Below are 15,629 nucleotides of genomic sequence, written 5' to 3'. Positions count from 1 at the left end.
ACAATATCTTGTTTCTTAATACCTTTAAGTGTGGCATTTAGAGCGTTGTAAAAGTCATCCTTGATGTCCTCCGCAGACGTGTTGCTGGGAGCGTAACACTGCACAATGGAGATCTTCCGTGCTCTTGAGTTGAAGCGGGCCCAAATGATTCGGTCTGAGATCGGTTTCCAGTCCAAAAGACTTTTCTTTGCGGAGTTAGAGAGGAGGAAAGCGACGCCATATTCAAGGTCGTCATCCTCATTTTCCTTCCCGGAGTATAAAAGAGTTAGGCCTTTGGACGTTCTCAGTTCGCCAAAACCATTTCTACGCACTTCACTTAAACCAAGTATTTGTAGATTATATCTTATCATTTCAGCTTCTGCTTGTGCTAGTCGAGTGTCGTTACTTAGCGTTTTTATATTCCAAAAAGCAATTCGTGTCCGTGGTTTAATGCCAAAGGTCGTCGGTAAAAGATCGGTCCGGTTTCTCACTGTTTCGGTTTCTTGAATCGTTGGTTTTTCAGGCAAGCAGGAGATTAACCCACTGTGCCCTAGTCTGATAGTGGGGCTGCCACTTTAGAGCATCCAGACATGCTCGGTTTTATACGGGTTACCTCCCTAGTGAGTGGATTCTGTTTTAAGGCGCAGAATATTCGCCTTTTGCCCTGCATCCTCAGCTCATCTGCAGCTCTAGGTAATGGGCACGCGTGAGCGTGGCTGCAGTAGGTCCCAGGGTGGACGACTAGGACGTGGATGACTCGGACTGGTCGGGGTTCTGCTTATACTAGTGTTCCACTACGTAACACAGCAGAAGGTTTTTTTTGGCTTTTTCTAGGCAATGCTGACCTCACTCCATCAGCGATTCCCACCAATACCAACCCGAACTTCCCACCCCGTCATTTATTTTTGTACTTTTTTATTTCGCTCTGTATAAAGGTTTATTTTTAGTGTTATTTGGTTTTTGTATATTGTTATAGTGTATCATTTTTATCTATCAAACTTAAGTGTAAACTGTTCATTGCTGAATCTGTGGTTTCATAGTTAAAGACAGTTGACCAGAACATAAAAAAAGACAGTTGATTTGTTGTTGTTTTTACTTTTCTTTTTTCTGATGAGTGAGTTACTAACGATAGTAATTTAGAGGTTGAAAAAAAAACTTTAACGCTTATAATAACTATTGAACCTAAAACCTGTATAACTTCACGCTAAACTTTAATTTTCATATATATCTCAAAATAATAGCACATTATCCAAAATGGTTGGTCTCGACGCTGATATGAATAGAGACGAAGACTGTGACAATATTGGTCTAGGATGTGCCTTAGAGCACTTTTCAGAGGTTGAAGATGTACTAAACATGATAGACAATGTGAAAAATATATATGACACTCCCGCAATATTCGAAGGAGAGTACGACAAACTCTACAATATTCTTAAACAGTATTATGAGCAGCGGCACCTCTTGGATCCCCATTTAGACAGGATATTAGCAAAGTTCATGACTATTATTAAGGATAAAAGTTCTTTACCTGAATTAAAGCATGCAACTTTCAATTACATGTATCAAATAATAAGAGTAAGGGGGTATAAAGTGGTTGTAAGACATCTTCCTCATGAGGTGTGTAGTGTGTTGTAGTTTTTGTGTATGTTTTTAATATCATAGAATGCTAACAACACAAATTTAATCTTCTTTGTGTTAATGCAATTTTCAGGTAACAGATCTGTTGACTATACTAACATTCCTTGAAGCTCAAAATCCCGATGATAAAGAAACATGGAGGAGCAGATTTGTGTTATTACTGTGGCTTTCAATTGTTGTCATCATTCCTTTCCACATGAGCCGCCTAGATGGGTTTGCTCCAGAACAACCTGGTGTGTATTAAAGTTTCCTTTATATTATCTTTTTCTTTCAAACTGAAACGACTTGAAATGAAACTTAATAAAAATAATAATTTAGACCAAAAGCACTTATATTAATCTCTCTTCTAATCTTATATTAATTAATAAGAGTATTTCTATTTCTTTACATTAAATATACAATATACATATTAATACCATGATAATCTTCTATACACAATGTTCATAGTAACATGCATAAATACATGGGGATATACATTTTTCATACAATAGTGTATTAAAAATTATTTAATGTTAAATTTTAGGAGCAGGTTCTTCAAAAAAATTAACTGTAATGGAAAGAATATTTAATATCTGCAAAACATATGCTTTAAGTAAGGATACTTGTGCTGAAGCTAGTGCATACTTGGCTTCAAAATTCCTGATAAGGTAAAAAATTAGCTATTGACATACATTGTGTCTTTTTATACTGGTTAATGTGCCCTATAAGCTTAACTGTACTGTACTGAACCTATAATTTTACTTCCTATTATATTATTTATATTTATATTCCTAAGAACCTTGAACCTTGCAAATATTATATGAAACTGTAATACTACTGTTAGTTGCTTGATAAAAATAAAAGATTTAACCAATTTTATATTATTGAGTATTTTTTTATTGATCTATTCTTAAACATAAGCCTTAGAGTGTTTGAATGTTTAGTCCTTGTCTTTGTCTCTGTGAAACAAATAAATGTTTTAAAATATTTCTTTAACTAATGGGATACATTATGTTTACAAATAAGTTGCTATTAGATTTCCTATTTAAAAGTTTTATTGTAGAACCTGAATTTTTGTTTTGTACTAGGTCTGATGTTAAGGAATTATATATGAGTGCATTTTTCAATTGGGCCTGTGATATACATTCCAATATTCAAGAGGAGGACACAATCCACTATGGCGTTTTAGCTGCTGTAGCAGCAGTGTTGAAGCATGGAAAAAGAGATGATTTGCTTCCATTTGCGTCCAAACTCCTTGAATGGGTCGCAAAGCAAAACTATAAGAACCATAAAGCTATGCTCGTGCGAAAATATGGAGTAAAAATCGTACAGAGAATTGGTATATATAAATTTTTATGTATTTTTGTGATGTTTGATACAGTATAAGTGTTTCATAGGGGCGGACTAGAAAACACATATACTGTATCCCTACAGAGGCCCTAGGGTTGGTTAACTGAATCCATTATGTCAAAACAAATTGTAATTTCACTTGAAAAAAGGTCAATAAAATAAGCATAGTATAATGCATCAGAATGTCAAAAACTTTTATACTTACTTACAAGTGTATTAACATAGTCTGCTTTAAAAATTATTAATTAGAACCAATCATTAAAACCCAATACTGTTTAACCAATCAATTGATAATACATCGAAATACAGCAAGAAAAATCAAGAGTAATGTTACCATAATATTAACAGGATTAACTTTTCTCCGACCTCGTGTCGCTGCGTGGAGGTATACTCGGGGATCCCGTTCACTAGCGATGACCTTAGGTGGTGTAGCAGCTGCTGGAGACACAGAACCTACTACTTCACCACCCGATGAAGATGATCAGGATATACCACAAGAGGTTAGTATTTAATATTTTTTTGTGACATTACATTTTGATAAGAAAATAATAAATGAAAACAACCGAAAGTTACTGAAATATACATGTCGCAGCCAACTAGCTTAATTAGCCGTTCAATTAACAGACTAGGCAAGCAATGGAATGTCATTGGTCCAAGTCATTTGCATAGCTGTTTGATCTAGTGTTTGGCTGAACATCTCTCTGTTATTTGAATTCATCTGTTAATTGAACGGCTAATTCAGCTAGTTGGCTGCGACATACACATACAATAAATAAAAGAAATATTTGTAGAAAGATTACAATACAGTTCTTTTTCTTCATTACTTTGGTTAGTGAAGATTCTTCAATGGGCTTCTAAGAAAGTTGTAGACTAAAAGATTATTATAAATTTCTCAAACGTGAACTTCAGGTCGAAGATGTTGTGGAACTTCTCCTTTGTTCCCTACGCGATGACGACACAGTAGTGCGGTGGTCAGCCGCGAAGGGCGTAGGCCGTATTGGGGCGCGTCTACCCGCCTTAGCTGCGGCTGACGTGTGTGAAAGCGTGCTCACTTTGTTCGCGGAACACGAAAGGGACACCGCATGGCATGGTGGATGTATGGCGCTTGCTGAATTAGGTTGGGATCCTTTAACTAGTTCACGATACAACTCCAATAATGTTAAATTATTTTAATTATTTACATTTCTTTCCCCTTGAATTTATATTTTAAATATAGCTCGAATTATTAACGTTCTTTGTAAATATATTTTTTATTAACTGTACACCTCATAAATATTTTTTTAACGACTTTGTACGACGCTACGACTAAAGCCAATACTTCCATACAACCATATTTTAATGGTGACAAGAACGAAAAATAATCTCAATAGTAAATAATTCTGAATGTTTCAGCGCGACGCGGCCTCTTATCCCCGTCCCAACTATGTGAGGGTGTACGTTGTGCAGTGCGTGCTTTGTCACGTGACGAAGTGCGCGCAGTGGGCGCTCGCGCAGCACGTGACTCGGCGTGTCACGCTGCCTGGGCTTTCGCAAGGGCGTATGATGCGCAGGCGTTGGCCCCACACGCGGTGGCCTTGGCTAATGCACTTATTGCCACTGCCTGCTTTGATAGAGAGGTATTTGTATATACAAAACGATCAAGCTAAGATACAAGTACATAAGTTCGATAAAAAAAATATTTTACACAAGTGGAGGATTTTATGGCTGTTAATATGCAACATTACAAACACGAACGCACACGTACTTATCATCATATATTTACGGAAGAGCTGGATCTTCGGGCACAAATAATTTGTATTTAAAATGGGCCCACACATCGTCCATGATTTTAGTATATAATAAAGATATTTATAAGAAATATTTTGTTATAATATGAATATCGTAAAACGTTATGTACTATTTAAAAACTATATACATCCTAAAGTAACCTTTTTTATAATAATGAATATGAAATTAAATTAAGACTTCAAAAGTTATTCAACACCTGTAAATGTTGTAAAATTGGTTTAATGTCTTTCTTCTTCTTTCTCTTTCAAAATTATTTACGGTATATAGAATAGATAAAGAAAGTATATATTTTATAGATAAACTGCCGTCGCGCAGCCGCAGCTGCCTACCAAGAGAACGTAGGCCGTCACGGTATGTTCCCTCATGGGATATCTGTACTCACTACAGCGGACTTCCACTCAGTTGGTCCAAGGAGTAACGCCTACTTAAACGTGGCCCCTCAAATTGCTGCCTTTCCCGAGTACACCCAGCCTCTAATCGATCACCTGGTAGACCTTAAAGCGGGACATTGGGACTTCGCGGTTAGGGAGTTGGCCGCTAAAGCTCTGAATAAACTTACCGATAAGGTGAGTGTAAAAAGTATTCATTTTTGTGTGCTAGTCGTTGGAATAACCCAAGGTATTTTTTTTTATAAGTACCCTCAAAATAACTGTAATTTTAAAATTTTAACTCATTGGCTGTCATTGAGCATTTGATTGTACTTTACAGTACGACTAACTTTTTTATAATATCTTCACTTCGGGTAAATAAAAATGTATCAACAATTTAAGGGACTCCAAATAACAATATTACTATATATAACATATCAAAAACGGTTTCAAAAAAAAAATACACGTTGAGTTTTAAACTTCCATTTCTTTTCAAAAGTGAATAAGACCTTCATACAAAATGATTTTGTTTTAATTTTATAAGAATTCTCGTTGTCACTTTTTGTCATTTGTGACATTAGATATGAGTTAGGCTTACGTAGTTTTTTTATTTAGCTTTATTTAGTTATAATTTATTTATTAATACGTAATAATTTCCTCAATTGGATAATCTAGAACAATGTCTGATGTTAGTATTTCTAAACAATTAATCCTAAAATAAATCATACCTTCTAACCTGAAAAATCATCTAGATTTTCAGGCACTAACTTTTGGTGTTTCTATACATATAATGTATTTAAACTGTTTAAGGAAACTTAGTGGCAAGTCTAATTACGTCATAATTTACGTCAAAATATAATTGCATATTGACACAGGGGAATCTTAGTTAGTCCTGTCCTTACTAGCTCGGGGAGGATCGCGCAGTTTACTAATAGACTAACATTGTTCTGCTATAAACTGACAACTAGGCTAAACCTGTCCCTGGTAATTATAATAATGACGATTCCTTTGAAAGTTGAGTTCTATCGCTAGTAAAACACGACTCAAACAACTTTTATTGCAATCTTTTGCGCGTAAATTGTGTACATTATGGACTCAAACTAAAGTCTTAGTCTTCTAACCTCTGTTATAAATAAAAATATTATTAATATGTAAGCTCTTGAATGCAAATAAATAAAATTATAATTATAAGCATGATCGTAAAAATCGTCATTTTCCACTGAGTATGTAAGTGACTTATCAATTTCATCTTATTTAAAAGGAATGTTGATTACAGATTCCAGATTATATGGCCACCATAGTTTTACCCAAACTAGTACAAAAGACAGAGTCCATGGATTTGAATCTACGGCATGGTGCCATACTTGCTATTGGAGAAGTTATCAACGCACTCTCCGAAGCTAAGTTACCTAACGGTAAGTTTCTATATAGTGAAATATTGTTTATGTTTAGCAAATTATAATTTATATACATATTTTATAGATTCAAAAATATGTATATAAGTGTCAATGGAGCTACAAGGTTTTTTTTTAGGTCTGGGCCTCAGATTTCTGTATCTGTTTCATGATCAATTATTAATCTAATAGGCAAGTAAGTGATCAGCCTTCTGTGCCTGACACACGCCATCGACTTTTTGGGTCTAAGGCAAGCCGGTTTCCTCACGATGTTTTCCTTCACCGTTCGAGCGAATGTTAAATGCGCAGAATGATAATCCATTGGTGCACAGCCGGTGATCGAACCTACGACCTCAAGATGAGAGTCGCACGCTGAAGCCACTAGGCCAACACTGCTCTGATTGACAGAAATGACATGATTTACAATATACATAAAAAAAATAATATGTATTAGTATAGCAATATTTAAAATATATAAGAAAAATAATCAAAATATTTGTGAGAATATAAGTTTCAAAAGTGCCTCGACACAGGTTTTATAGTGAAGACACTAAAGCTTAAGTATGTATATATCAAACATCATTCGTTAAAATAATAATAAATAAAGTGTTTTTTTTATTCCTACTAAAATTTATTATTAATCATGGTATGCTAGGATAATCTATGCGCTGGATAATTATGATTTTTACCGGATTTAAATATTTTTTAAATATTCCTGCATATTAGACCTGCATTTTAAGTGTTTATCTTCTTAAAATGCAGGTTCTAAAGCGGATTCGTTGATTCCCGAGGAGGTGATAACGTGTATTCGGTCCCTGGTTGGGCGTTTGTCTTCTCGACAGCAGTTCCGAGGATTGGGCGGGGAATTGATGCGACAGGCGTGTTGTCATTGCATCTCTAAGCTTTGTCTTGCGCATGCGCCGGTGTACGAGCTTGATACTATCGGTGAGTGTGTATAAATAATTGACCGTTTTGTTCCAATACGAAATAAATGAGAGCTTTGGTTGTTTTTTAGAAGCTTTTCTTACAATTATAGTTGTCTAGATTACCATCGTTTCGTTCCACACATAATTAAAAAAAGGTATTCTAGTTATTTTGTGTTACCGTATAATTACCGACTATAATGAATTCTAAATAAGCATTAAGATTATGTTGAAATTCTAAGTTTTAAATAGGTTTAGTGCTTTTTATCATTTATCAATACGTTGTCTTCAAGTGAAAGCTGTTTGTATCCGCTGAAAAGATCTTTTATTTACTTTGAGAATTGAACTTTACAAGGCAGATGAGTTATTTACGTACATGTTACCTCGTATTTTATCAAAGTCATGCTTGAGCGGCTTGACCAGCTTATTATCGCGTAATACACTTAAAAAGTTGAACAGAAACATGAAATTTCACGTGTCACACACACACACTGTTTATCTGTATCTCTTTATCTTATATATGTATTTTTTTAAGCCAGGGAGAGCTAAAACTGGTGGATAGGATACTATTAAAGAATCCTTGGGCCACAGCTTATAAGAAATTTGTAAATTTTCAGACGAATGGCTGAACCTCATAGAAGAATGTCTGCCCCACGAAGTACAAGTGATTCGGGAGAAGGCCATCGAAGCCTTGCCATTAGTATTCGAAGAGTATTTGCAAAACGACGAGTTCGTTTACGATGGCGTTAATGCGAAGGAGAAACGCGCGCAACTGATGAAGAAGTATTGTGAACAACTGTCCAATACTGGAGTCAACGGAATGTTGTTTAGAATGGGGTATGCTCGGGCTGTGGGTAAGTTATCATTAATTATATTAATAGTTAAATATACAAATCTTTAGTAGCTCAGTAGTAGAATAGCTGGTCCTATGTGGATGCGTAAAGCTAGAACCAGAGAAGAGTGGAAGCCCTTAGAGGAGGCCTATGTCCAAGGAGAAGCTGTTTAACAAAAACCAACCGGATTGCCGATTAATTATTAGTATTTTTTTTAGTATTTCACGTTTCTTAGGTACTATAAGCAATAAAGGCTTTTATTTATTTGTTTATAGAAATCTTTATCGTAGTTCTGATGGATTTTTTATTAGAAGAGTTTATTATTGGTATAACATTTTTATTGCCTCAAAATGTAAACCTTTATTATATTATTTCCATTTAAAATATTGTAAGTTTTAATATAAACTAATATAGTTCGAAGAAAGTATTTAATTTTCCGAACCACTAGCAACCTTTTGTGGTCTGATTATATGCGGACATTTAAGCGAATTGTATTATTGCTTAAAATAATAAAAAAATATGCAATTTTTTAGTTTTAACTTTTTTATGAGTTTCCCATATATATTTTTTATTTTCATTTTTCCTCTCTCATTCAAACCATACATTTCGACATCCGTACAAGTTTCTACCTCTTTTTTAGACGGCATTCAACTAGCAACAATGTTTCCAGGTTCTCTCCCAAAATTCGTTTTAACCGAACACCTACCACTCGTAATACGTTCCCTCATAGAGTGTACTAAAGTTACCGAAAGTACCGCAAAATGGGCAGAAGCCCGCCGTGATGCTGTAGTGGGTCTCACTGACGTGTGTCAGACTCTGGGAATTGTGGGTGTTGAAGACCACGTCGCGGATGTGACGCAGGCTTTATTGGATTGCCTCGCAGAATACACGATTGATATGAGGGGAGATGTTGGTGCTTGGGTACGCGAGGCTAGTATGTCTGGTAGGTATTAATGATGTGTGTTTAATAAAAAAAAACTTTTAAGAGATATAATATGAGAACCGAAATGCTATAGAAAAAATATCGAAGCTAATCTTTAGAACAGCTTGCCTCCTGATATACGAAATAGTGGTGGACCAGTTTCGAACAGGCATGCGAAGTTATTTTGTAAATGAACTCTAATTCAATAAGAGCGTACGACGGTGTCGTGATATATTTTTCTTTATATATATATAAACAGTGTATATAAATATTAACAGTGTACTAGCGTAAACAAAAAGATTTTGAAAAAATAACTTTTATTACATCCGCTAGATGGCGGACACTGTTATAGTTCATACACAGTATTGTTAAAGTTTTTAATTTATTACACTGATTCAAATCGTGAACTAAGGACAATTGAAGAAAACACTTTTTTAACGGATTGAAGCTATATATTATTATTAACTTGTAATTATTTTATTAGTTTGTAGGGTTTTAAACTTTTAGTCCATATCAACTCCGATGGAATACAGATAATATAATTTTCATAAATTAACATTCAACACATTTTGTCTTTAGTCACCGTGACCACGCACGCTGTAAAGCAAGCGAAACGTTGGAAAATTTTAAATTATGTAAAATAATTATAAGTAATGCATAGCTTCAATTCGTTAAAAAAGTGTTTTAAATGTGTAAAAGTTTTGTTAATAAAAGACAATACTAAGGACAATTGTTTTATTTTTCTTTGCCTTCCGCTAGATGACGGACTTTCTGCTTAAGTTGTAGTATTTTCATAATTAGGAAGCTTGAAAATTGATTTTTGAATATTTTCAGGTTTGTTATCAATTTGCCGTCAAAGCGCATCAGATGCACCTCACCTAAACAGCCCTGAAGTGATAACCGCAGTGATGTGTGGTGTCGCGCAACAAGCTGTAGAAAAGATCGATAGGACGCGTGCGCACGCTGGAAGGATATTTACTGCGTTGATTTATAAGTAATTTTTTAAAATCTTTAATATAGAACCAAAAAAAAAAATAAACAGTTACAACCTTTTTTAGGTCTGGGCCTCAGATTTCTGCATGTTTCATGATCACTTGTCAGTCTAATAGGCAAGTAGGTGATCAACCTTCTATATTTGATACACGCCGTTAACTGGTTAGTTTTAACTCTAGCCGGTTTCGTCACGACGTTTTTCTTCACCGTTCGAGTGAATGTTAAATGCGCACATAGGCAGATAGTTCATTGGTGCATAGCCAGGGGTCGAACCTACGACCTCAAAGATGAGAGTCGCACGCTGAACCCTCTAGGTCAACACTGTTAGGATATAAAACAAACACCAAAAGCCCTATATAGTAAGTATTCTGGCTTATGCCAGATCTCACATACAAATATGGCTTTCATAAATATGCAATAAAAATCAGTAGAGTTTCAATTTTCTGAATACTAACTTTTGTATACATTATAACAAAATAAAAATGTATATAGTAAAAGTAATGATGGAATAATCTATTGTAATTACAGGGATGCGTTCTGAAACGAGCCAATCAATGAGTTTCTAAGTTGCGATCACAATATGTATATGTCACAGTAAAGTAGTTAAATCAGAGAGTTAATTGAATCTCTAGACAGTTAATTAAATGTCGATATTCAATCAAGTCGCTAAAGTTCCGTCAGACAAGTGAGTGAACGAATCAAAATCCTAGCGACTTGATTGAATGTCGACATTTAATGAAATGTCTAGAGATTCAATTAACTCTCTGATTAAACTACTTTACTGCGACATAACATTTTTAAAATAACAACAGATTTTTAATGCAATTTTACTTTAAAAAAACTTTTGAATGTATGGTTGTACTAACATTCCTCTTCTTTCAGCGATCCGCCAGTTGCAAATATCCCTCAGCACGATGCTCTAAAACGTATATTTCCTTCCGAAGAAGTAGAAGTGAAGCCCCAACGTCAAGAGGAAGAGCATAATTTAACTAGCGAGAACTCGAATGTTGTACTTTGGCTGTTCCCGGGACATACGATGCCGAGATTCGTCCAACTATTGAACTATCCCGCATACAGATATCATGTCATTAAGGGCCTGATTGTGAGCGCTGGAGAATTAACTGAGAGCCTGGTAAGTTCTAAACGTAAAGTTACAATCTCGTCCTTGAGCACTGTCATATATATATATATATATATATATATATAAAATTCTCGTGTCACAGTTTTCGTTGCCATACTGCTCCGAAACGGCTTGACCGATTTTGATGAAATTTTTTGTGCTTATCCGGTATCTATGAGAATCGGCCAACATCTATTTTTCATCCCCCTAAATGTTAGGGGTAGTCCACCCCTAAATTTATTTTTTAGACAAAATTTTTAATTTCTATTTATATTTTTTTATGATATAACATACAAAAATACATACAACCCCTCCACGATCAACCCCTATTTTTAATTATAGTAGAATTTTTATGGAACTTTAAAAATGTTTCCTATATAAATAATATACATGGCAAGACGACGTTTGCCGGGTCAGCTAGTATAACTATAAAAACCCCTTAAACTGGATTTTAGTTTGAGTCTTAGAGAAAATGTCCTTTTTGTTTTTTTCATAAGGTCCTAATTGTAGCTTGTGCTTATTGGGTCATGCCGCTGATGTCGAAACTATTTTCATTCTGCAGATGAAAGGCTATTCGTGCATATAATATATAATTTAAAATGTAGGGAATCTCTGAGACATAAACTCAAGGAAATGAATATAACATACCTTTCGTCACAATATATCTATGGAAATATTCTGTATTGGGTGGCGCAATAGAACGTGCAATTATTAAGTATAGGCTAAAAAATAAATACAAAAGGTATAGTTTTATGAAATATAGGATGATTAGGTAACAAGTAGGCGACAAGTTTTACAGTTATCACCCCAGATTTATTGACAAGAATTTTCACAAATTTGCGTTCGCGTTTAGAGGAGTGCCGTCATTTAGATATGTTATTTAAAAAAAATAAACAACATTTAATACAACACTTAATAATTGCACGTTCTATTGCGCCACAAAAATTGTGATAAGTTTACTAAAATAGAATATACGTATAATGTTAATACTCGGGACGAACGCGGGCTGCAATTTCCGCGTACTAGACTATGTAAAGTTATCATTTTTTTCGGAAATGGGATACTCTTCTTTAATAAAATTCCAGAGGATCTTTTATCTCTGCGTTTTAATAAATTTAAGAAATGTATTAAAGAAAAGCTGTGTAAAAAGACTTACTATAATGTTAACGATTATCTAGTTGATAAAAGGGCCTGGGACTAGTGCTAGACAGGCTAATTCTAATTATTTTTGCGATATTTGTTTTAAAATAAGTGTTGTTTGCCATTTTGTATGATGATTTGCTATTTTAAAATAGTACCGAGAGTTTTTTACGCCGGTTTTTTCCCTCGGCCTACATCCTCTATTTTTGCCGATGAGTAGGGATGCCTGGCATTACAAATTTAATGACGTGGAATAAGTGATACCTGTGTCTTATATACCATAGTAAACATATTTTTTTATTATTTATTTACTTGATTTATTTTGGTTTGAGGCTTACAGAAATATGCCCGTTTTGTTTTTTTTTCAAAAAGCATTAAATTTTCTAATTCAACACTAGAAATTGTTGAACCTTAAGGGTTAAAAACGTAACAACTACTTTGCCGGGAATTAATTCAGAAGCTGATCTACTTAAATTGAGGGTTACAACACTAACCTTTATAATTTCAGGTAAAACACACGACACAGTCCCTATTCTCATACTTGAACTCGCTTCACGAAGATCTCGATACGTTGAAGAGCATCTGTGATACGATAATACGAGTGTTCGCTGATAATCTTCGCGTGAAACGAATCACTGGACCAATTTTCAATTTCCTCGACAGACTCCTGAGTTCAGGTATGTTATTCCAATTATTTTTGGATTACATTTTTAATCAGAATATCAGGTATTTATCATGAAAATTGTGTAAACTCTCCGATAAATGGCATAGGCCAAATTACATAAGTGTTGATTGTACGCCAAACGCCGGCTTATATACATCGATCATTAGCTAACCACTTAGATGGTTACCATTGCACTGTTTGACTCTCCGTAATCAAGTTGCCATGATTGCAAAGTGGCCTTTCAAACTCTGTCGCGACCGTTACAAGCGTCATCTACATTACCGATAATATTGCCGACCCTAGTGCAACAATAATGCCGACACTAGTGCAACAATATTGCCGACACTAGTGCAACAGTATCGGCATACTAGGGCACTAATATGGCCGACTCTAGTGCAACAATAATGCCGCGGATAGTGCTGCTACTATAGTTAGTGGAAATCGCCATCCACAGTTATAGTCCAAGGAATTTCATTTTTCACCTTACAAATTTTTGACGTACATGTGACAAAAATTCAAAATCTTTTAGTGTGTACGAACAACATTTTGATTGGAAAGACATATTTTTTTCTTGAAACTGTTTTAATCATTTTCGTCTCACTATTTTTTTGATTAAATATAATGATATTGATTAAAAAACATTTTGATTTCTATTGCAGGTTCCATATCACCCATACTCGAAGACAAGGAGTCTACGTTCGCTAAAAATGTATTGAAGCATTTGCAATTGGAGCTTCGAGGAGGCAAAAACATCTACAAATTATTGGATTCTATTAATGTTTTGTGCCAACTTATCCAGGTATGTATTTGGATTATGGACATGTTAGAAAGGTTATAATATATATAATATGTTAATAATGGATTTATCGAATTCCCTGATGGAGACTTGTGATGTCATAAATATATATATTTTTTTAATTTTTATTAATCTATTTTTTCGTCAGGTGGGAGGTGCTGTATGCGCGAATTCGCTGGGCATGCTCGTGATATATTTGTGTTATGGTGAGCGGTATGTTCGTCGATGTGCAGCAGCCCGCCTATATGAGGCGCTCACACTCTATGGAGACGTCTGTGACCTACCCGCGGAGAACCTTGATCAGGTAATAATATTCAGTTATAGACACTTTGACAAGTAGACCAACATATCGGAACGCCTATAGAGTATTACTATGAGATATTGATTTATCTCTTTCTGTCAAAAGTGCGTTTACGCTGTGTTGGACAGAGACAAAGTACTAGTGTTTACGGCGCAATTAGAGATATTTACTTTTATAAACTTTATCTTAGTCATATTTTTAAACAATTTTTGACAACCAAACAAAATCTCCTTATACAAAAACCCGTATCTCTAGAAATTACAGGCACTATCCGGTCATGTTTATAGTTCTCTGGAACTTCCAACAGCGACAGCGATTCCGACGTTTTTCTAAGCAAGCTCGGTGTGGTTCTCTTAATATCCGTACCGTTGACGCAACATTTGGTTCGAGCGCAACAAAACTCATTATTGAAACCGCTGTAACGCTTTTGCAAGTGAGAGTTAGTTCAGATCTAGGTGCAGTCTAGAACGGTCTATAAAAGTTCTTAAATGACAACTTGAGTTATTTTAGATTTGCAAACATTGTCTTAGATGTCCATTGTCAATTTTGTTCGGTAAAGGACGTCAAATGTTAAAAAACATCCATAGATATTATAAAATGGGTTTTGAACCGTTAGCTTAGACTAAGTGGCTTGGACGTTTGCTAATATTTCTCGTACTGTCTTGTATTGCAGTATTATATTTTTTTTCAATTTACATCGTAAAATATATTAATTTGGTTTGTCGCAAAAGTCAAGTATAAAAAAAAACACATTTTACACCAATAAATTGACACTTTCAGGTAATGTCGATTTTGGCGGACACGGACTGGGAAAAGGACGTGAATGAATTGAGGCCCATAAGAAATGAGATTTGCGATCTCATGGGAATAAAAAGGCCGGTTATGAAAGCTAAGAAGCCTTAAAACCGTGTCTTATTCTTTGAGATAAATTTGCTTATGGCAACTTTGCCAGCTGCTTCTATTATTACCGTTTTCTTATCGATTAATATTTACAGGATTCTGTCAGGTCTATGTTTTAAAGTATAATTTTTGGCTAAGTAACACTTACTGGCCTACACTACTACACTTACTGGCGTTAACATGTGATTATTAATTTAGAAATTATTATGCCAAATTAACTGCCATAAATCACGATTTTAAACTAAAAATTGTTTACCATATAATTGGTTTTCCTTAAAATTTGTTCTCTCTGTCTCTCTCGCATTATGAAATATATAGCCATCTCGTTTTTGGGTAGTCGATAACAAAACGTAATATTGTGTAAGCCTTTAAATAACCCTACGCTAAGCGCAAGACAGTGCTTATAATAAATTGCTTGCGTTAGTTCACAATTATGTTACGGATCGTAGCAATATTTTTTTTTACTTTTGTTAACAAGTGATTGTTTTATTTATATGCTATGAAATTATATTCTCATCTCATTAAAGTATTTATTATTATA

At 34.7% G+C, this 15,629-nt stretch overlaps 1 protein-coding gene across 1 annotated transcript; it reads left to right on the top strand.

The window, feature by feature from the left end:
- The first annotated feature begins 1,068 nt into the window (after nucleotides 1-1,068).
- On the top strand, nucleotides 1,069-15,627 carry LOC123707567 (tubulin-specific chaperone D). Its single transcript, XM_045657712.1, has 18 exons — nucleotides 1,069-1,596; nucleotides 1,691-1,850; nucleotides 2,141-2,264; nucleotides 2,685-2,935; nucleotides 3,295-3,446; nucleotides 3,856-4,063; nucleotides 4,339-4,562; nucleotides 5,031-5,300; nucleotides 6,379-6,517; nucleotides 7,259-7,441; nucleotides 8,037-8,273; nucleotides 8,923-9,195; nucleotides 10,009-10,168; nucleotides 11,050-11,299; nucleotides 12,936-13,104; nucleotides 13,751-13,890; nucleotides 14,036-14,191; nucleotides 14,969-15,627. The coding sequence occupies exons 1-18, from the start codon at nucleotides 1,234-1,236 to the stop codon at nucleotides 15,089-15,091; spliced, it is 3,582 nt and encodes a 1,193-aa protein (XP_045513668.1). The 5' UTR covers nucleotides 1,069-1,233; the 3' UTR covers nucleotides 15,092-15,627.
- The last annotated feature ends 2 nt before the right edge of the window (nucleotides 15,628-15,629 follow it).

The sequence above is a fragment of the Pieris brassicae genome, chromosome 1, assembly GCF_905147105.1.
Source record: "Pieris brassicae chromosome 1, ilPieBrab1.1, whole genome shotgun sequence".
NCBI lineage: Eukaryota > Metazoa > Arthropoda > Insecta > Lepidoptera > Pieridae > Pieris > Pieris brassicae.
This window is presented reverse-complemented; position numbering and strand designations above follow the sequence as displayed.

Bases quoted from the DNA above. Each gene is read 5' to 3' on its own strand.
- LOC123707567 (XM_045657712.1), top strand. From the start codon at position 1,234: ATGGTTGGTCTCGACGCTGATATGAATAGAGACGAAGACTGTGACAAT. The intron at 1,597-1,690 runs GTGTGTAGTGTG...TGCAATTTTCAG, and splicing joins TAAGACATCTTCCTCATGAG to GTAACAGATCTGTTGACTAT. The intron at 9,196-10,008 runs GTAGGTATTAAT...GAATATTTTCAG, and splicing joins ACGCGAGGCTAGTATGTCTG to GTTTGTTATCAATTTGCCGT.